At 39.6% G+C, this 21882-nt stretch overlaps 1 protein-coding gene and 1 pseudogene across 1 annotated transcript; one reads left to right on the plus strand and one right to left on the minus strand.

Moving 5' to 3' along the window:
* The first annotated feature begins 10555 nt into the window (after positions 1-10555).
* LOC100729284 (small ribosomal subunit protein uS2-like) lies at positions 10556-11415 on the plus strand (annotated as a pseudogene).
* Positions 11416-13086: 1671 nt separating this feature from the next.
* Il17a (interleukin 17A) lies at positions 13087-16353 on the minus strand. Its single transcript, NM_001278768.1, is given in 3 exon segments — positions 13087-13666; positions 14984-15195; positions 16270-16353. Coding segments are annotated over 3 exon segments (477 nt in total). The 5' UTR covers positions 16297-16353; the 3' UTR covers positions 13087-13428.
* Positions 16354-21882: the final 5529 nt, after the last annotated feature.

Here is a 21882-nt window from a genome sequence, read left to right on the forward strand (position 1 = left end):
ACAGAATGAATCAAATGTATGTGTGCAATCTAAAGAAAACAAACAAACTCAAATCCTTGAAAATACAGAGTAAGAAGTGAAATATTGCCCTGGTGCCCCTGGCCTATCCATTTATCCCTCTCGAAGGAACCACCACTCTGCCTTCTGTGTCCACTCAGCCCTTGTTTTTCTTTAGAGTTGTATTACATCTGTCTGTATCCTTAAGTGTTTAGTTTAGTTGCTTAGTCTTCCTTATTGTATTTTAAAGAGGGAAAACCAAAACAAAACAAAAATACAAGAACAACAAGAAACAAAAGAGACAAATAAACAAAATAACAAAAAACCCCAAACAATAACAATATAGGCTTTCAATAACAAATGTTATTTTGCATGGTTATCTTCAAAAGGCTTACTCAGATTACCAGATATAGACATGAAAAATTGATCTAATGCTATGAGTGTTAACTGTTTTGTTCCAAGAACTAATAGAATTAGTTGTACAATCATCTTAGTGATCTGGTGTATATATACAAATTTATATCTTTCTTTTCCTTTCCTTTCCTCCTTTTCCCTATCCAAGATATTTTCCCCTTTGAGCAGTTTGTGAAAGGTTAACCTTTCACAATATGTATTCAAGATTTTGGATCTTATTTACTCTTTCAGTTTCTTACATGAGGGAGATAATACTTTATTTACACATGTGAGTTTGATTTATTTTCCTTTTGAGTATGGTCTCAGGTTGCATCTTTTACCTATAAAGCCTCAGTGTGATCCTTCTTTATAGCTGAGTAGTACTCCACTGCATAAAAGTACCATATCTTTTTTTTTATCTGCTCCTCAGTTGATGGCATTTGAGTTGTTTCCAAGATTTGGCTACTACAAATTGTGCTGCTGTATTAGTTGCTTAGTTTTGAAGAACCACTTGAACAAACATAACCCCAGCTAATAAAGAGAAGGCAACAATTCCACTGGGAAGGGCCCTCCAGGGAGGATTTTATAGGAATGTATTCTAGAGAGGCTGTCTGTGGGACCTGGGAAACACTGGGGCCTGTGAGGTGGGACAGTGAAGCAAACTAACAGCTGCCCTCACATTCCATCCAGAGAGTTGCATTTGGGAGGTTTCTGCTCATCCAGGGACTTTATTTTCCAGCCCTTTTACATCCATGAGATGAGGAAATTGGGAGGATTGAGAGAAGATGGTGGCTTGCTAGATAACTGGGTGGAGAACCTCTCTGGAAAAAGAGCTCAGATGCTGGAATTTGACAACATGGAGAGGGCCAGATGAGTGGAGAGGGACTCTCACAAACCCAGGAGGAAATTGAAGGAAAAAGAAAAATAAGAAGAGGAAGGAAAAATGCGGGTGGGGGGCTGGAGCCCAATGTGCTCACTGAGACCAGTCCTGCACTGTGTTGGGAGCACCCTGGAGTCGGGTGACTCAAGATCATGTTGAAGCCATGGGTGCTGATAATGGGAGTTGGTGAGTCCTGGGCCTTTGGCAGGAGGATGCAGTGCAGCATAGAGTGGAGCCAAGTTGGAGAACTTTAATAGTTCACAATGAGTGCTGGAAATTGGATTTCACAGTGGGTGTTGCTGGCTGGACAATATCTTGGAGTGGGACACAGTCCGGTGCCACAGTGGCATCAGTCAGCCACTCTTGACCCAGAGAGGACTGGTGGGATCTGCTCAGGCTGAGCCATGCCCTTGGTTGGGACCCAATAGCCAGGGAAGAAACTGTCCCGACCCTGTGACATCTGCAAAGCACAGGCTAAATTGCTGAAGGCACTTGCTGGTTGATTGGCTCAGAGGTGAAGGGCTGCCCACATCGTCCCTGTGTGCACCTCAGATAACAGCAAATTGGAGAGGGCAGCAAAACCCCAGTCAGCACGCTTCAGTAAAACTGTAAGCAAAACAGAAAGGGCCTGAGACCTCCATGACACACCTGTCTGAAAGAAACCAGAAACATGACAAGAGATAGAAGTAAGAAAAAACCTCCAGCCTCTGACCCTGGGAAAACAAGTCCAGGAGAGGTAAATATGGAAGAGAACCAGTGCAGCAGTCATGCAATATTAGCCACAACATCAGCGGACATAAAGAAATACCTTCATGACCTCATAGACGAACTTAAAACTGAAATTCTAATCCAAGTGAGGCAAGATATAAAGAGATTAATTAAAGAAATGCTAAGCCCCTCTCAAGAAAACATTTGTGGAAGACTGGAGGAAACCTGAAAAGGAAGAGAAACCTTTGGTGAAGAATATAAACAAAATCTAGAATACATGAAACAGATCCAAAGAGATTACCAGGAAACTAAAAACTCCTTTGAAAGCTGGCAAAATGCTTTGACAGAAACTAAAGTTAGCCTTTTGAAACTTGAAGAGAGATTTATAACGTGTGATCCTGAAAGAAAAGATCTCTTAAAAATAACAAGGAACCAGGAAGAAACAATTCAAAGGCTAGAAGATGACAAGAGGATCTATAACTTAAGAATAAAAAGTGAGCAAAGAAGCAGGAATAACCACAAATGAATTACAAAGACTATTCACAGAAATAATTAAGGAAAACTTCCCAAGCATGGGAAAAGGAAATGATATGCAGATAAACAAGGCATACAGAACTCCAACCAACTACAACCAAAACAGGTCTACACCCAGACATATAATAATCAAGGTCCAGAAATCCACCACAAGAACAGAATATTAAAAGTGGCCAGAGAAAAGAAGCAGACCACCTACAAAGGAAAAATTATCAACATAATGACAGACTTATTAACACAAACTCTCAAATCGAGAAGAGCCTGGGGGGAAATAGTTCAAGTCCTAAAAGAAAATAACTTCCAACTCAGATTGATGTACCCTGAAAAACCCTCTCTCAAAATTAATGGAGAAATTAGATGTTTCCAAAGACAAGGAGGAACTGTGGGAGTTCATGACCACCAATCCAACCCTACAAAAAATACTGAAGGACATTCTAGTGAAAGAGAGAAAAAAATACCAGGATTCCAGCAACAGTGACAGAGAGGCCTCAATGAGTGGGGCAGACAGTTGAATGAAGGAGAAAAGTGGACAAATAATAGCACAAAAATAGAATAGCAGAGATGAGCCAGAGAAGGTAGGCTATAATCTTTAATATAGATAGCCTTGATACACTAACAAAAAGAAACACAGGCAGAGTAGATTAGGAAGCAGGATCCATCAAGAAGCTCTGAATAGGAGATATATTCAACCTGAAAGAAGGTTAATAAACTGAAAGTCAAAGATGAGAAAATGATGCTCCATGTGACAAGGAACCCGAGAGAAATAGGGACAACTTGTCCAGCAGCCTCAGATAGGTTGGAAAGCTATGACAGTTTTGTGCAGTGTAGAACTACACAGCTGGAAGGAAGGAAAACCTTGTGGCTTTAGTAAGTAAAGGAGTACAGCTCAAGATCAAGCTCAGAGGTAAAAAGGCTTAGCACCAGATAGAGAATGGATTGATCCCCTAATCTAAAAACTAAAGGAGTTAGTGGGACCCAAAATATACAAAGCATCCTGAGAAGGGGAAAGGTGAGGAATTGCCTGTAAAGGAAGGCAGAGGACATTGTTAATAGTGTATCAGGATTTAAAAGTCACAGTAATTTTATCGCTCTGTTTAGTTTGATTTTATTTTGTTCTGGTCTGTGTACTCACTACATTTGAGGGCACAGACAGCTATCCCAAAAATAGCAGGCTATACCACGGTAACCATCATTAATTTCCTATTAACTTAAACTGAAGCCCTGTATTACTTACATTGTCTTACTATGACTGATCTTATTGAAGCTGGTTAGACCGCTGTTTTGCCTTGACTGATTTTATTCGATTTTGGTATGCTTGATAGTATCAAGTCTAAGAGTAGAGGCAGCACCTCTGAAGACGACAAGATGTAATAAGATACCCATTCCAGTTTGACTATTAACTGCTTTTGAAGTCCTACAATGTCTCCAAAGTTGTGGTTTTATTAAAATAGCTATATAATGCTATGTTCAATTATATTGTGCCTGATGATGACAATTATATTGAATTTGAATTGAATATGACAATTCTATTGAAAATAACAAGACAAGGCATTACTGTAGATCACCTAATATTGTGGTTTTATATGTCTTTTTCATTTCATGTTTTTCTAGGAATTTGTTTTTCTGCCTTGTTATGATCTGTTTTTCCCTATAATACAGAAAGGATAGATATACACGTAGAGATTCACATATGGGGAGAATTTCTAAACTGTTTATAGGAACAGATTATATAATGCATGGTGTAATGAACAGATACTCTGAAGAAGAGACACTAAGAAACTCAATGCTAATTCTATAGCATTCTGATATAAAATCTTACAATACTATTATTCACTGTTCAGAGTGTTATTAGTCTAGTCTCTTATGTTCAATTTCAGCTTACGTAAAGATAAGGGCAGCTACTACAAAGAGAATGAGAGACATTACAGTAGTCATTATTGACTTCCCCACGGTCAGGTCTTGAAGACCTAAAAAGCCTTCCTCACCCTATAATGGTCAGATTAGTTCTATAATGTTCAGTATGTATTCAATATGTGTGAAGATGGGGATGACTATTTGGAAGAAAACTAGAGACAATATGATAGACAGTGAAGATCTCCAGGGGACTTACTTTGAAATCCATGTTTCTTAAAATTGTTTCCTTATGATCTGTTTTGTTCCATTGTGTTATGTTTAATCTTACCCTCTTTAAAGTTAAAAAAAAATGAAAAAAGAGGAAATTTGGTCCCTAATTCCCACATGGTAGAGACATGAACACTCAACAGTACTCAACAATCACTCAAAACATTATGAGAGTGAGAAACAAAGATTTGTTCAGCCATTGTGCATTGTAGGTCTGTCTTTGAGCTCTTTAGCCTAGGCTTTAACATATTTTTGTGGGGGGTTGCTTGCATCTTTACTGTTTTTCCTAATGCTCACTTCTCTCTCTTCCTCTCTCCTTCCTCTTTCCCCCTCCCTCCCTCCTTCCCACTTTCTTTCTTTCTTTCTTTCTTTCTTTCTTTCTTTCTTTCTTTCTTTCTTTCTTCCTTCCTTTCTTCCTTTCTTCTTTATTACCTGTCTGTCTTGGTTACTTTTTACTTGTTGTTGAGACAAAGTATCTGATGCCCAAAGTTAGGGAAGGGAAGGTTTATTTCTTACAACTCTTTCAGTCCATACTCAGTTGGCTCCAAGTGGCAGGGTGGCATGATGGGCCACCTTTCATGACTGGCTGCAAACAGCAAGGTGCACACTAGTAAGAGAGAGACACACACCTTTCTCTTGCTGTTACATCCTAAACTGGCTCCACCCCTAGACAGGTGTAGCATGCACACCACCAGTCTGAGTGCTAGACAATGAACCAATCACAAACACATAATTGCATGAGGTTTGGAACCTCATCTGGCTGCCACCAATGTGGCCTGCATCACCATTCTGGAGAATGGTTCTCTGCAGGTTTCTCCTCTGAGCAAAGTCTTTCACTTTTGCAGTTTTGAGGCTACAAAGGATGGAGACACACTGCTTCCTGGGATACCACCTGGCCATCTTTTTTATTTCTGTGTTCCTTCTCAACAATCAAAGTGTCAGCTCTGTTTTTACAATCCACAGCTTTACTGGAGTTTTTCTTCTGGCCAAACTCACAGTATTTTAAATTATCCTGCTGGGCTCTTTGTTCTTAATTTGCAACATAAATCTCATTAAAATCTTCCAATAATAGCCATGCCACTGACTTGAAATTTCCTTTGCCAGGTTAATAAATCCTCTGCCCTGAATCTCAATCTCAGACAAAGTCTCTGGACATGAGCAAAATTCAGATAAACTTTCTGCTAAGCCATAACACACATGGTCTGGAGTCCAACAACCAATGCAATTCTTCCTCCCAGCAGAAACCTCCCAAGTCTGGTGTTTACTGGCAGGCTTTCTACCATCCTTCTGGTCTCCTGACTTCTGACCAGAATCTGCCCTACAGAACAGCCTAAGCTTTTCCAAGGCCACTCTTTCAGGTGACATCTCCAAGCCTTCCCAAACTTCCTACAAGCTATTTCCAAAGGCTCTTGAACCACATGGTCACATATAATCAGAGCAATGACCCCATTCCCCTATTATCAAATTCTGCCTTAGTAACTTTTTACTTATTGTTGAGCAAAATAGCTGATGCCCAAAGTTAGGGAAAGGAAGGTTTGTTTCTTACAACTCTTGGAAGTTTCATGCCATACTCAGTTGGTTCCCAGCAGCAGGGTGACATGGTGGGACACCTTTCATTGTTGGCTACAAATAGCAAGGCCTGTACCAGCCAAGAGAGAGACACACACACCTTCCTCCTGCTGTTACGTCATATCCTAGCTTCACCCCTAGGGGGGTGTAGCACTCACACCACCAATATGAGTGCTAGACAAACACATAATTGCATGAGGTTTGGGGACCACTGACATAAACTATGACACTGTTTGTATGTTAGAGGGATTTTCCCCCCTAGAAGTCTGCTCAAGATTAAGATAGAAGCCAATTGGAATCTCAGTATATATAGGTAAATTTTTGAACTCTGAGCTTTACTAAAGTGTGATCTGGATCATTTGTGGGAGACCCCCTGGCCAGTCAAATTCCTTAGTATTTTACCAGAAGGCAAAAAGATTGTTGTTAGAGTCCTGGAAATTGTGAGGGTAAAGAAATCTGAGAGTGAAAACTCTTTGAGCATTTAGAAGCTGTAAAATCACTTAATCTTTCTGTTTTGGGGACCACCATACCCGCACCTGTGCTGACAAATTACTTACATAATATAACGAAATGTACAACGTATAAGCATATGAGTCAATCTAATATTGCAACTTATCAGAGAGGTCCAGAAAAATTTGCCTGCTGGATACTGTCTGATATCTGCTCTCTCCTGAGTCTTGAAGACTACTCCATTTTCTCCTAGTGTCTGATGTGAAAAAGTATGATGTAAATATACATTTTGATTTCTGATTTTATGTATTTTTCTTATTGAGTCTCATATGTTTTTAATTCCTAAAATAAGAAAATTGACTGCAGTTGGATATAATTTCATAGTTAATTTTGTCTACACTTAGTTTTTAGAGTTAAAAATTTCCTTAATCTATAATCCCTTTTTCCTATTATAATTGCCTTTATTTCATCTTAATTTATTTAGGTTTCTTCTTTCAAATTCCTGTGATTCATGTATTTTATCTCTGCTCCATAGCTTATATATATATAATTTATGTTCATCAATTTATTTATTTGTTAATGTTTATTGCAGTTTCTGAAGCTGATCTTCTCCATCAGTGATTTCAAAAGGCTGATCTATGGATGGTTGCTAAAGAGAATGCATTAAAACCAATGGGGGAGACTGTCACTATTTCAAGCACTCAATGGCCATAAATGTTTGTCAGCTGCTGAATGAGACAATGCAGTTTCGAGTGAGCTGATCTAAGAAGATGGAACCTGCTGGCCTGATCTCTGAGTGGTAAAGAGGGAGGGGCAGTGGTGGTGGACCAAAGCTTCCCTAGGACCCATGCTGAACAATAATATACACAGTAATGAACTTTAATTTTGGTTTTGCAGAAACCTTAATTACCTGGTATTCAGTCCCTGAACATTTGAGAGATGAGTTATTTAAGTAAAAGACAGGCAGAGATACCAGCGAGTCCAATCTGAGTTAGTCAGCTTTTCATTGCTGTGGGAAAATAGCAGAAAAAGTCAAAACTGGCTCACGGTTTTGGAGGTTTTTAGTCCACATTGACTGGTTCCATTGCTGTGGGCTTCTATTGAGGCAAAGCACCATGGCACAAGGAAGTGGCAGAGCAAAGCAAGGAAGGGGGATGAGAAGGCATCCTACTGCCTTTCTTGCAATGGGCCCCCATTCTACTGGATGGTGGCGCCCATTCAGGGTGAATCTCCCACATCAGTTGGCTGACCCACCTGAAATTTGTCTCTGGAAGCACACTAACCAAAATACTCAGAAGTGTGCCTTTCTAATTGGCTAGGTTTTTCTCAATTCAATCAAGATGAACCACAAAGTAATTGCAGTGGTGACCTTGAATTTGGAGAGAGGGAGAGAGGACACAAGAGATGTCAGTGAGGGATTTATCACTGATTAAATGAGAAGAATGAGGAGCAGAGAGAAAGCTCAGTTTCTGCCTCAGATGAATGGGTGGTGCCATTTCGGGAACAGTTTGGGAGTAAGTTTAGTGAATATAGTTTTGTCTATGTGTACTTTAAGGTGTCAGTAGACTACTGATTCAGATTCAGTTCAGCATTGACTTTCTACTACATACCAGATCAGATGTTGATGTCACTGCTTTCAACGGATTGTAAACTGGTTAAATAAATGAAGCAGATATAATCTATGAGATCAGTGATAAAGGATATCGATACTGATCTTGGGGTCAGAAGAGAGGCCCAATGTAGGTTAACAGGGATGATGAGTCTGAGAAGCTCCTTAGAGGAGAAGGCATCTATGTGGAGGAGCAGGATGGGCAGAGCCAAGCGGGCAGGCTATGCATAGAGCGCCAGCAGGGCTGAGGTCAAGCACAGTGGTTGCTCCCAGAACCTCATTACTGCAACCAGAACATAACACACCATGGAGGAAGTGGCATGAGACAGATAAGGGGAGGGTTCCTGAGGGAACTTTCTGCTATGTTTGACTGTGCCAGATGTTGGAGGGTGGCTTGAAGGGGACAGGAATAATGGGAGGACCAAGTGGGGAGTTGCAACAATAAATGAGGAAAGACATGAGAAGAGATGAAGTCCTGAACCTGGGCAGCATAGTATTGAAGGCGGGAAGGCAATCTATCTGAAAACATTTGGGAAGCAAACGTAGCAAGTTTGGTGATGTGTATGTAGATACTAATGGTGAGGAAGAGGAAAAGATAGGATGGAGAAGGCTCACCAGTTCCTAGCTTGGATGATGATGTAGACAACAGTGCTAACTGAGGTCTGTGAGAGGAAGCCTTTTAGGGACAGGGGATGTAGTACATGCTATGGTTCAGATATACATTGTCCTAAAAGTTCCTGAGGTTGATTCTTGATCCGTAGTGGGGCAGTGGTGAGGGGGAGAACCTTTAAGATGCGAGGCACAGTCCAAGGTACTCAGACAGGGTATCACTCACAGAAGGGATTAATACTATCTCATGAGCATGCACCAGGTCTCATGGAATTGTCTTGAGAATGAGTTGTATAAGCAAACCTGGAACCTTCTTTGAACTCCTCTTCTTTGGCACAGCCCCTTGCCATATGATGCTATCTAACACAAGATCCTTCCCAGAAGCCAAGCAGTTGCTGGAGTCTTGCTTTTGAATCTCCAGAACTGTGAGCTAAATAAACTTCTTTTTCTCTACAACATTTCCAACCTTGGGTATTTTGTTATAAGAACACAAAATGGTCTAACACAAAAGACAACTGCTTCTTCTCATCCAAAAAACAATCTAGTGTAAAATAATGGTTCAGGACCATAGAAATACATACTCCCTTCTCTTGCCTGCATTCCAAAGGAAAAATAAATTTTTCTCTGCACCACTCAGGAAAGAATAAATAATGACCAGTGTGTTTTCAGTGATGAGTTGTGAAGCATGAAGCTGTGAGAACCTGTGAGTATTAGCTGTACATGAATGGCCTTTAGGAAACTGGAGACCTGAACAGCAACAAGAACAAAGATGTACAGTAGCTTTTCATGCTGCCCAGGTAGGGGTCCGAATGGCATTTTTGTTTGTTTTTTTTTGAAAGAGGTAAAATACAACAGAACAAGACAATAAAGCCAACTGAGACTGTGTAGTGAAATTGTACAGAAATTCCCAGCAGGTTACTGGGATAACAGTAATAGGTATCACAGTATATTTCGTTATCTTTAAAATAGTTGTTCTTTCAATCATGTATATCAAAATAAAATGAAATACAGAACATTATAGAACTTATCAAAACAGAATATTGAATAGAGCAGTACCATTAATCAGAATAAAGCAAAGCAGTAATAAAAATATTTGCCTTCAAAGAGATGGTAGAAGGAAATCCTCCTTATTTGCTTCCAAGAGATGCTCAGATTTCTGGTTCTCATTTGCTAAGGGGGGGGGACAGGAGAAGAGGGTAGGGGAAGTGGGATGTTTGACTCTAGTCTGTGCACCAGTAGGTTCACTATTGCTTAGCAGGGAGGCAGGCTGGTTGCTTGGTTTCCCAGCGTTCCAACATGGCACGGATCTCAGGAGACATTGGTGGTTCTCCTCCTGGAAGGGCTGCAGTCTGCCACACCACCACAGCTTACCAGGGAGGCAGGCTGGTTGCTTGGTTTCCCAGCATCCTAAGTTCCAACATGGTGTGGATCTCAGGAGACACTGGTGGTTCTCCCCCTGGCAGGGCCGCAGCCTGCCACACTGCAGCCACTTACTGGGAGGTGAACTGCTTGTTTGGTTTCCCAGTGTCCTAAGTTCACAGATGGTGTGGATCTCAGGAGACACTGTGGTTCTCCCTCTGGAGGGGCCGCAGTCTGCCACACCACAGCCGCTTACTAGGGAGGGGAGCTGCTTCTGAATGGCATTTTTATTGATTTCCATAGTAACTTAAAGGGAAATTTTCACAATGTCTAGAACTCTTGGTGTCCTGCAAATGAAGCAGGAAGATGTCCTCAAATTCTTTGCTGCAGGAACCCATTTAGGCGGCACCAACCTGGATGTCCAGGAGGAGCAGTATATCTACAACAGGAAAAGTGATGGGCTCTGCATCATAAATCTGAAGCCAATCTGGGAGAAGCTTCTGCTGGAAGCTGGAGCCCTAACTGCCATTGAAAATCCTGCTGACATCTCATCCTCAAGGAACACTGGCTAGTGGGCTATGCTGGAGTTTGCTGCTACCACTAAAGCTACTCCTGTCTCTGCCTGCTTCACTCCTAGAACCTTCACTAACCAGATCCAGGAAGGCTTCTGAGAGCCATTTCTTCTGGTGATTACTGATTCCAGGGCAGTCAACTTACATTCCAGTATGTCAACTTGCCAACCATTGCTCTGTGTAACAGATTCTCCTCTGCATTATGTGGACCTCGAGTCCGGGGCAACAATAAGGGAGCTCAGTCAGTGGGTCTGATGTGGTGGATGCTGACCTGGGAAGTGCTGCACATGTGTGGCACCATCTCCCACACAACGCTTGTGGGAAATCATGCCTGCTCTCTACTTCTACAGGGATCCTGAAGAGACTGAAAGGAAGAACAAATTGCTGCTGAAAAAGCAGTGACCATGGAGGAATTGCAGGGTGAATGGGTTGCACCAGCTCCTGAGTTCACTGCTGCTCAGCCTGAGGTTGCAGACTGGTCTGAAGGCTTGCCAGGGGCCCTCTGTGCCCATTCAGCAGTTCTCTATCAAAGCCTGAAGTGCTCAGAATGCTGGTCTGCAGCCCCCAACGTGCAGGCCACTGAGTAGGTAGGAATCACCATCAAGTGGTCTTGAGCTGTTCTGTAGACATTTCAGCAAAATGGGAATGAGGTTGATGGAAAATAAAACATCATTTAAAAAAATATATAGGAGTACAAAATGTTACTGAGAGGGGCGGTGTCACAGAACTGGAGAATTTGACCTCAGAATGCGGAACTTGGAAAGGACTAGACAAAGGCTGTGTGACCATAGATGGAGTTGCAGCAGGACTGAAGGGGGCAGATTCCAAGAAGCAGGTGGCCTGGGAAACTGGCTAAAGATCCTCTAGAGACCTCCAGAAGTAGGGCAGGATGGGCCATGAGAGGGGGTGGTTACGATTTGAAACTTAAAGCTACTCTGAAATTGAATGTCATTCAGTTTTTATTTTACTTGCACTGAGCTTTTTCTCATGCTTTTTTCCTCATGTTCTGCCTTATAGGCACCTTTCTGTGTCCTTGGGTATGTTAGATCAGAGACCAGGTCCTAGGAGAGTGACATCTGTAAATCTCTGGTGGACCTTAATCCTCAAAGAAATCTGGCTTTTGGGGAGTCTCTAGACCTGATAGTTTGAAAACAATGTCTCCTCTCAGCATTTCCTTTTTTATGTCAAATTTTAGTTTATATTTTTGGGAGATTTAAAAAATTTTTCCTATTTGATCTTTAGTTAATTTTTCCTTGGACATTATTTTATTTGCTGTATTATTTTGGAATGCTACTGTTCACAGCCTTGTCTAATAATATGAAAATCTTATCTTTGATTGAAAGGCATCTGAAATTGAAAACTTAGACTTGAATGATTCTAGGGCAAGCTGCTCAAAGTCATCTTTTGCTTTGTTCTGTTGGTGGATTAGCACTCTTCTCACTAGGAAAGAGCTGAATTTGATGAAGTACAGTTGTTCTTCAGTATCTTTGGGGATTTGTGATGGGCATTCGCCACCAGACAACAGAATCTGTAGATGTGTGAGGCTGTTATATAAATCGGTAGTATTTGCATCTAACCTACACACATCCTTCTGTATACTTTAAATAATCTCTAGATGACTTATAATACCTCACACTGTGTAAGTGCTGTGTAAATAGTTCTTATACTGTATTGCATAGGAAATAATGACAAGGAAAAAGTCTGTATGTGTTCCGTACCGAACCAGCCAACACAGGGGTAACTGCATTTCTGATTCCTAATTGATTATACCCAAAGATACAAAATGTATGGATGTGAAGTACCAACTGTGCTTTTAATGAGAAAGAGTAAGGTAACAAATTTTCTTCCCAACTTTTATTATCACAAAATGATTGGGTTACAAGGTTCAACAGAACAGAGTTAGACTTGCCATCCCTCTGATGAAACCTCAATAATTTAAAAGCTTAAGTTAACAAATATGAAGCTAGATTTAGTCTTTCTCTCTTTTCGGTCGCATCACGTACTTCTAAGAGGCAAAAGGAACAATTTTTTTTGCTCATACATACAAAAGCTGATAAATTTCCAGTTTCCATTTAATCCTATCTAGGATTACCCTAGATGGAACTAATAATTGAACTTTTACCTTTCTCTAAAGACTTAGGAAACAGCTGGGGACCTAGCTCAGCGGCATAAGTGCCTACCTCGCAAGTGTGAGGTCATGAGTTTGATCCCCACTACGACACACACACACACACACACACACACACACAAAGGCTAGCAAAAGACTTAGGAAACAAATTCATAAATAGCTCATATAAATATGTTTTACTTTTTAAATAATAAAATTTCCAACATAGATAATTCATTAAAATGAAATCTTATGCCCCATAGCAATCTCAGGGCATATTAAATACATAAATAACAAACTTAGATAAACAAACAAGAAGCAAATTAAACCTTCTTCTCTAGTGAGAGAGGACGGTGATTCTGATTCCATCTTGGAACAGTATTGCTTCCCAAATCTCAGTAGGATGAGCTTCTTAAGAACTCTAGCAAGTTTGGTCTGAAGTGGGGCTGGGTCTTAGGAGGACAAGGGTTCTTGAGTGCTAGGTCTGCTCTTCTGGCGAGTTGGGCTCTCACCAAAACTCTTAACCCACGTGGCGGACGATGGGGGTGACACAGGTGCAGCCCACGGTCACCTTCATCTTCTCCAGGCGGAAGGAAAGCGGGCAGTTCTGAGGTTCCCTCTGCAGGACCAGGATCTCTTGCTGGATGGGGACGGAGCTCACATGGTGGTCCTCCTTCCCCGCTGCATTGACACAGCCCGAGTAACGGCATTCTGCCTCCCAGATCACAGGTGGGTATCTGTTGGGGTTCTCGTTACGGCTGCAAGGGAGACCAAGGCCAAGTGGTAAAGTGAATTCCAGGTAAAGCAGAAAGTGAATCAAACATGAATAAACAAAAGGAGAAAAATTTATTGGGGGACAAATCATAGGCACTGCAAATTTGTAAGTGGTTAAGGTTGAAGAATTTTGGGAAACACTTGGATGTTTAAAATAATTAATGCATTGCATTGCCTTGTGCATGCAAGATGCACATTGTAGCACTGGACTGCACTTCTAGCCCTGAAACTTGGACTTTCAAGCAGATTAGTTACTATAGAAAAAAAGATATCATTTCTCCACTCAATTTCTTTGAAAAATGAATGAAATAAGTTAGACCACAGAAAGGACTTAAGCATGACACAAAAGATAAAATTTTAGGGTAAATTTGATTGAGAAAACAAAAAGCCGAAAGCCAGAGTAGACTGGGAATGATCTAGGAATAAGATAATTAATTGTCTGATTTGATTTGATGAAATTTGTCTTGGGAAGCAGGATTACATCAGGGTTTTACTTTGAAAGCATTTTCATGAGCTGCAGCTGAGTGGGGATATGAAGCACTGGGAACAGAAGCTTAAGTCCCTCTCTTACCTTCTCTTTCCTTTCTCCTCCAGCTGAATAAATGATTTGCTTTGACTTTTGATTTTTTGGGACAAGGCAAAGAAATCTTACAGATAGGTCTGGACATTTCTTATAACAGGCTTGTTTGCATAAACTCAAATGAGCAAAGTTCATTTTTTATCGAGTCTTTGATGGAGTCTAAATAGTGGGACAGAGCAAGTGTGGATATACTAGGGATGTAGAACGAGACTGTCAGAGGAGCAGAAACACCCAGCATGTTACTTTCTCCCTTAAACTTGAGCTATATTTCCCCAGGGTTTATAACTTTCCCCCAAAAGATAAGCACAAAAGCCTGAGTTGATTATTTAGTTATTTTCAATAAGTCCTCTTAATAACAGAACTGGTAGAAAGAATTAAAAAAAAAATGAATCCTCTATCATAAATGTCTAAGTTTTTGAACAAATAAACAAGGGATTCAAGGTCTCATAAATGTTTGAATAAAGATTACTGCTAATTTGGGGTAACTGTTTGTTGTCAGTGTCCATGAGCTCCATCAGGATTAAGTGTCAGGAGTTTCCATGAGCTGTGCTCTCTTGAAAGTGGTCTATACTATGATAGTTTGAGAATCACGACTGTGCACAATCACTCCTTCATGTTTGGCTGATTTCTGGGCAAGATCATCGTAGGGCTGACTTAACTGGCAGGATGATGCACAGGAGAGGTGAAGAACACAGAGATTTTATCTGAGACTCTTACGTACTGGAGAGTCCAAGGTGATGTGGATCGTTTGTAGTAGTCTGAAGACCTTCTGGAATTCACATTTTGGGTAAGAGGATTGAAGATGCTCAGGTTGAGCTTGACATTCTGGAGGAAGTTCTTGCCTTCAGTAGCAGTTGGACACCCTGGATTTCGTGGGATTGGTATTCCTGCCTTCACTGTAGCCATCAGACTCAGCAGCAGCAATGATCGGAACTGCGTGGTAAAGAAGAGAGAGATGAGAGGCTGCGTTAGCCTGTGATTTTTGTTGGCAAGTTTATTTTGATGATTGCTAATATAATAACAAACATTATATTCTGAGAAAAACTTCATATAAGTTAGTTGAAAAACTATTAGATGGCCCAAATCATGTGAAGACTGGACTATTGACAGTACCCACTATCAACATCTTTCTTTTGACTTAGGAAAAATAACGTTATACACTGGCTGGCAATAATTTCAGTAAAATGCCAAGCCACATCATGTCATCAGCCCAACTGCAAATGCATCATTGTCAGGTCAATGGGAGAACAAATAACTTTAATATTCTAGGAGGAAATGTCTTTCTGCACCCTGTTCTTAATCCTACCATTCTTTCAAACATACACCTTGGAAGCAATGGCTGTGGAAAATCCATTGTGTGTCAGTATTCATGTTAGAAATGATACTTGCACCACTGGCGAAATATGTAACTAAGAACTAGCTGTCCTTTATATGTTCTGAACACATTTTTCTGAATTCACAATGCATCAATTCTGTAATAAAATTGCATTTCAAAATAGATTTTTAAATAAAATCTTTTATAACATTCATTTATTCTAGAGCACATTTAAACATATATCTTACTAAAATATATAGTTTTAATGTACTAGGCTATGGCATAAACACAATGGAAATAAAGTTTGTTTTTACAGCTTCCAGGTCCTCAAGGATAGTAACCCATTTTAATATATATTAAAGAAAAGTGCCGTGGGAGTATATTAAATACTCTGAACTTCGGAAAACAGATTGACAATAAGCATTCTTTTTTACTGCACAGCATCATGAGACACTCCTTATGTGGTTTAGCCCCAATATAACAATCTTTCAGTTTTAATATCAGCTTTCAAACTGATGTGTATCAGTTCCTGAAAATGTGCAACGATTTAAGCATCTACCAAATGTTTCATTTCTTATCCTACATACACAAAACTCACAGATTTCCAACAGAGACCAACATTTCATGCTACAGTCCAGAAATGTAATCTGGTCCAAGTCTCTAAGTGCAGTGCACATCAGTACAGGACTCACCATTGAAGAAGGCGTCCCAGGAAGCATCGCTGCTTTTCCCAATCAACCGGGGTTGGATGCGCTTGTGTTTGCTGTGAGGTGGACAGAGTGCAGCATTACCTTCTGCTTCTTATAGTCCTTACTCCCTGTGTGGTCACATGCGTTGGCGTGTCACAGTGGGTTTGAGGGGTGACACTCTTTTGATGAAAAGTTCCGTCCCCAAATGAGGTCAGAGAAGAACCACCCCTTCGTATGTGCTCTGGAGACAGGTGGCAAGGGTGGAAGGTCACGTTTCTACAGACTGCATCCTTCCCTTTTTCACCAAAGAACTAGTGTTTGTTGGAAGCACAGCAAAAGTACAAGCACATGCTTTACTAAGGGCCAGAGCTCATATTTAAGGACATATCTGAAGCTGCCATAGCTATGTTCCATTTTAGTGCCTATTGTGTAAATAAGTATATGACATAGTACACAATTCTTCTGGTACCCTGTGCCTTGATTTTCCACTTGAGTTTTGCGTTCGTCACCAGAGTCTCTGGCAGGAAATAGTAGCACTATTATAGAAACTACTTAAGGCCCTGTCATATAAAAAACTAAATAAATAATTAACAACAGGACACATAATATTTAACTGAGTTTAATAATTGTTTTGTTGTGTATCTACTCAGATCAAGGAAGTAACAATGTTGAAGATACATGAGATTTGCTATTTAGGCATGCCCAGTCACTGTATCCCTTTCAGTGCTGGTCATCATATCGAGGACCTCTCATATGCTAGGCAAATGTTCAACTGCTGACCTTGTGCCCCAGCCTGAAGGTTGAAGTTCATGAAATTCTTTAAGGAGGAGTGAGATGAGCATTGAAGCATCAGGGAAGATAGCTGGACAAAAGGAGAACGTAATTGCAGGTGGAGATGGAGACCAAAGAAAGATGATGGAGGTAGAGAGAAGGAGGCAGCAGGAGCAGAGAGTAATAAGAACAGGAAAAGAAGGAAAGGGAAAGCAATACTTTCTGCCTTTCTAGTCTGTCAGTGACACGATCTTTGATGTCAGGTCCTTGAGAATAGCTTCATCTCAAAAACAGAAAAACAGGACACACATGATAACGCTAGGGAGGAGGCGCCTGTGGATTCCGATTGGTGTGGCTCCATGTCATCTTGTCTGTAACTACCTGGTGCCAGATGTACCCCTTTATACAACACAGGTCTTCACAGGGAGCTTCCATGCTGCTGCGTCTTCGATACCTGGCCAGTCATTCAGTTGTCTCTGGAATTGTATGTCCTTTGTTTACATATTGACTTTTTGCTGAGCCAAAGGTCACTTGAACACAGGTGCCTATTACATTAGTCTTTGTATCACTTTGCATCATGTGTTGTCAATAGTAAGTGTCCAATATTTTGATTAATTTATAATATGAGCAATGCTACTTCAGAGGTTCAGAATCTTTTTTTTTTTAATAATCCAGATGCATCTTAATGACCCTGCTAAGTTACCTAATGGCTTGGCTGTCTACTCTGATCCTTTTGATGGTACTGTGATGGAGTCGCAGTCTGTCCTTGTCACCCTAGAGTAGGGCTTCCTTCTTGCTGCTTTTAGCAAGGATGAGGTAGAAGAATTTTCTTGTGATCAATTTTTTTTACAGGTGGTGATGGGAAAAAATTGACCCTAGTCATTCTTCCCAGTCCAGTGCTGTTTCCCATGCCTGTGTGCCGTTCTTTGAAATGTCAATTCTTATTGACATTATTTTGATGTCATGATTGAAGCTGGGGGTAATTTCTCAATCATAGGCTTAGCCCGAGCTAAGCTTGGAAGGGTTGTTCTTCCAGTTTGAGGAGTGTGTGAAAGCACAAAGAAGGTGTGCAGAGTGACGGGGCCCTTCCTTTGTTTGTTTCGGGGAGATGCTGGTTCGAGTTGCACCTAAGTCTTCTGAGGTAGAAGGAATGCTGGACTGAAGGTCAGAATGTCTAGAACACTGTGTGAGAGGACACTTTTGTTTTCACTGTGGTTCTGGGTCTTTTTGAGTCTTAGTTCACCTTTTTGAGGGTTAGTTTTTTGTTCTATAAAGTGAGTTTTTATACCAACTAGAGTTTGATTGTCGAATTTGGAGAAAGAAAATGATAAGGAATAAACAGGAGCAGTAAATTGGAGATGATTATTTTGCTTAGTGGTTATCTTCAGGTTTACCAATCTTGCTTTTCTGAGGGCTTGAAGCAGATGACCAAAAGAGGTGAGGACCCTGCAGGGGTCAGGGTTAGGAATAGGAGCAGAAGGCGAGGAACAGGTGAACAGGAGGACTTTTTAGCCGCTGAGTAATTATTTGAAGGGATGATAGAAATGAAATTTTGTGGGCTTATAGATTTAGGGAAATAATTTTCAAGGCTTTGAAATTATTAGGCCATTAAAAATCATTCTTTTCTACTTATAATAAAGAATAATACAAAGAATGATAGAAAAATTCTTACTTTAGTAGCTAGGAGAAAGTACTGTGGAGTCTTGTTTAATGTGTTGGAAACTTGCATGTTGCTGAAAGTATGAAACAGTTTATTTTTATTTATTGCTTAGCTTGTAAGATTACCATGAGAGACTATTGTCTCATTAAATTCTATTCTGTAGTCTTTTTTTTTAAAAAAAACTCACAATGAATGTAATCACTATGTATTGCAAACATGTACTAATGAAAAAGCACAAGCAAGAACAAGTCAAAACAATTCAAAACTAAATTTAAAATATTATACTGGTCTCTGCAAAAAGGAGGCCCTGTATCATTGTTAAAGAATTAATATGTACTGAATTTAAAAATGACTATTTGAGGAGGTAAGTGCTATTTTGTTTAATGGTGTGCATCAGACAGACTGTATCTTTCTTGATCTTGGTTTTTATTGAATGAGATAATGAGTAACTGGGGAGAATTCTCTTGTTGTTTTCTCTTGTAAGATTACCATGAGAGACTATTGTCTCATTAAATTCTACTATTGGTTTTTGATATTTTTCTTACTTAGTTTAGGTCAGGTTACTTTGATGGACTTGGATCATGAAACTGTTTGGACATGTTTAAAAAATAAAGCAAATTTTTATGTTCAAAATAACATCAAACAGTCATTACATTATCCATGTGAGGTGTCTGATTAAAAAGCCTGTCTCTGATGAGTTTTAAAAAGTGTGTAATATTTGTGTTACTTGAGCAAAAGGGATTTTTTTCTGAACACGTTCTCAATGGAGAACTCAAAGCCTGGAGCCAATGTATGGAAACTGATGAGAGGGTAAAAGATCAATCATATCACGTCATCTCAAAACAACCACACTACATCCCTGAAGTCTATAATCAAACAGGTCATTTGAGCATGTCAGTTTCTCCTTTAAGCAATACGATTAACCTCATGGAAACCAATCCTCTTCCTTAGGTGAATTTCTCACTGATCTTTTACTGAAACACTGATTTAAAGTGGGTCAGAAAACTTTCCATTTTTTCAAACAAATGAACTCAGAAATATGTATCTACAAATTAGCAGGTACATGCAAATTTATTTCACTGAGGTGCCTTCCTTTTGGTAATGCTGACTTCATCTAATACTCAAAGAATCAAGGTCAGCAAGTGACTGGTTTCAGGTCTGAACGGATGTCACTGGAAAGCATGGTCTAAAATTAAACAAGCAAACCAAACCACACATTGTGGTTGAGCTATCAGGTTATCATCTTTATTTTCTTTTGAGCAATTTTGAAGTTAATATGATTTCAAAAACTATAGAATGTATTTAAAAGGAAAGGTACAGCATTTGAACTTGGAAAAAGTTGATAATTACTTTTTCTTTTCTGAACAGTCTAGAGGATGAGATGGTGACATGGTGGCTCATGAATTGGAAACATGGTATAATCAGGACATAATGATGATGTATCCCTTTATTTATTTGGAGAATTTGAGACAGTTTATAGCAAAAACTTGGGTAATAAAGCAGGACAAATATGAACCAGGCACTGGGAATGTAGAAATAGAAGTGAAAGCAAAGATCTTGGCAAGGAATACTCAAAGCCAAATCGCTAAGACTTCCTAGTAACCAAAGAGAAAAGGAAATAGACACAGTAACATAGTTGTCATGATGAGAAAAAAGCTAGCAAATTCCTTAAAGTAGGTAGCTTTTTTCTTTATCTTTATGTTTTGAAATAAATTTTCATCAGGGGCTTATAAAAGACCTTGAATAGTATAAGGGCAAGTTACGTACAAGTTTTTAGATTCAGATATTCCCCAGTATCAGGTGGCAGCTTCACCTTAGTGACTATCTGTCCTAGGACAATCACATCATATACATTTCAGCTTATTTACCTACAAAGTGGAAGTAGTAATGACACATGCCCCTTTGGTATATGGTTGTGAGGAATAAATTAAATAATACACATAATAAATAATAAATTAAATAATACTGGCATGTGCCATGTGCTCAAAGAATGTTGATAAAATATGCATATTTATAGATTTGACTAGGGATAAAAATCCTTTTGAAGAAAGGGGGATATTAGGTCTGAAGAATACTGATTGTGTGCTCATTAGAATATCTACTTACACTGGTTAACAAATCAGTCTTCTCAGGTAGACAACCTGGAAAACAGAGCATATCCAAACCTGGATAGCACGCACAAGCATGCTGATGACTAGAAAAGTCCCTGGTACAATTATTAGGCTGGTAGTTCTAGTTTTCATATTGCTGCACAGAAAATAAATGAATTACAATGTTTATATTGCACTGAACTTAACCCAGAACTCCATTCCATATCTGTCTATAGCTCTATTATCTATCAGTCATCTATCTGTGTATCAGTCATTATCTATCTGCATATCAATTATTATCTGTTTATCTCGCTATATATCTAGTCTCATAATTCTAGTTTTTAGAAAAGCTTTTGAAGTATACTTTCCATTGGTATTATTTTCAATGTTTTGTTTCAGAAAATCTATTTTATTCTACAAAATCATGCCACATTATAATACTATTTGTAACTATTTTTTCCTTATAATATCTTCTAAACAATTTCCCCCTCTGTTTTTAGTTTTGCATGAACGCGTGTGCATGTGTACATGTGTGTGTGTGTGTGTGTGTGAGAGAGAGAGAGACAGAGAGACAGAGACAGAGAGAGAGAGAGAGAGAGAGAGAGAGACAGAGACAGAGAGAGACAGAGACAGAGAGACAGAGAGAGTTTGAAGTAGATTAGCTACCTAACATTTTGAGGAATAGATGAGCAACGAACTATTTAACCAACTGGCTACTGTTATATATTTATTTACTACTAAATTTTAATTTTTTCCTTGACTTCACAGACAATTTCTTCATAGCAGTAATAATTTTAACACCTGCGTGCTAAGTAGAATTATGTTAGAGTTCTGTATTTGTGAAGTGATAGCGTTTTGGTTGGAGAGTGATGTTGTTCACACTAAAAAGCAAAAAAGATAAAGACCCACATGGTTGTGCATGCTTTGTTTCATAAGTAGAATAGCCTTTGTGAACTCACCTCACTTGGAAATCATGATTTTTTTTTTTGTTTTAGCTTAACCTCATAAATGATATACTACAACTTAATGATTAAAAAAACCAACCAACCAACCAAACAAACAAAAAACAGTGCTGAAATCCAACAGACTGGATTA

Source organism: Cavia porcellus, unplaced genomic scaffold (assembly GCF_034190915.1).
Source record: "Cavia porcellus strain 051 isolate PalLab524CR breed Dunkin Hartley unplaced genomic scaffold, mCavPor4.1 scaffold_22, whole genome shotgun sequence".
Taxonomy (NCBI): domain Eukaryota; kingdom Metazoa; phylum Chordata; class Mammalia; order Rodentia; family Caviidae; genus Cavia; species Cavia porcellus.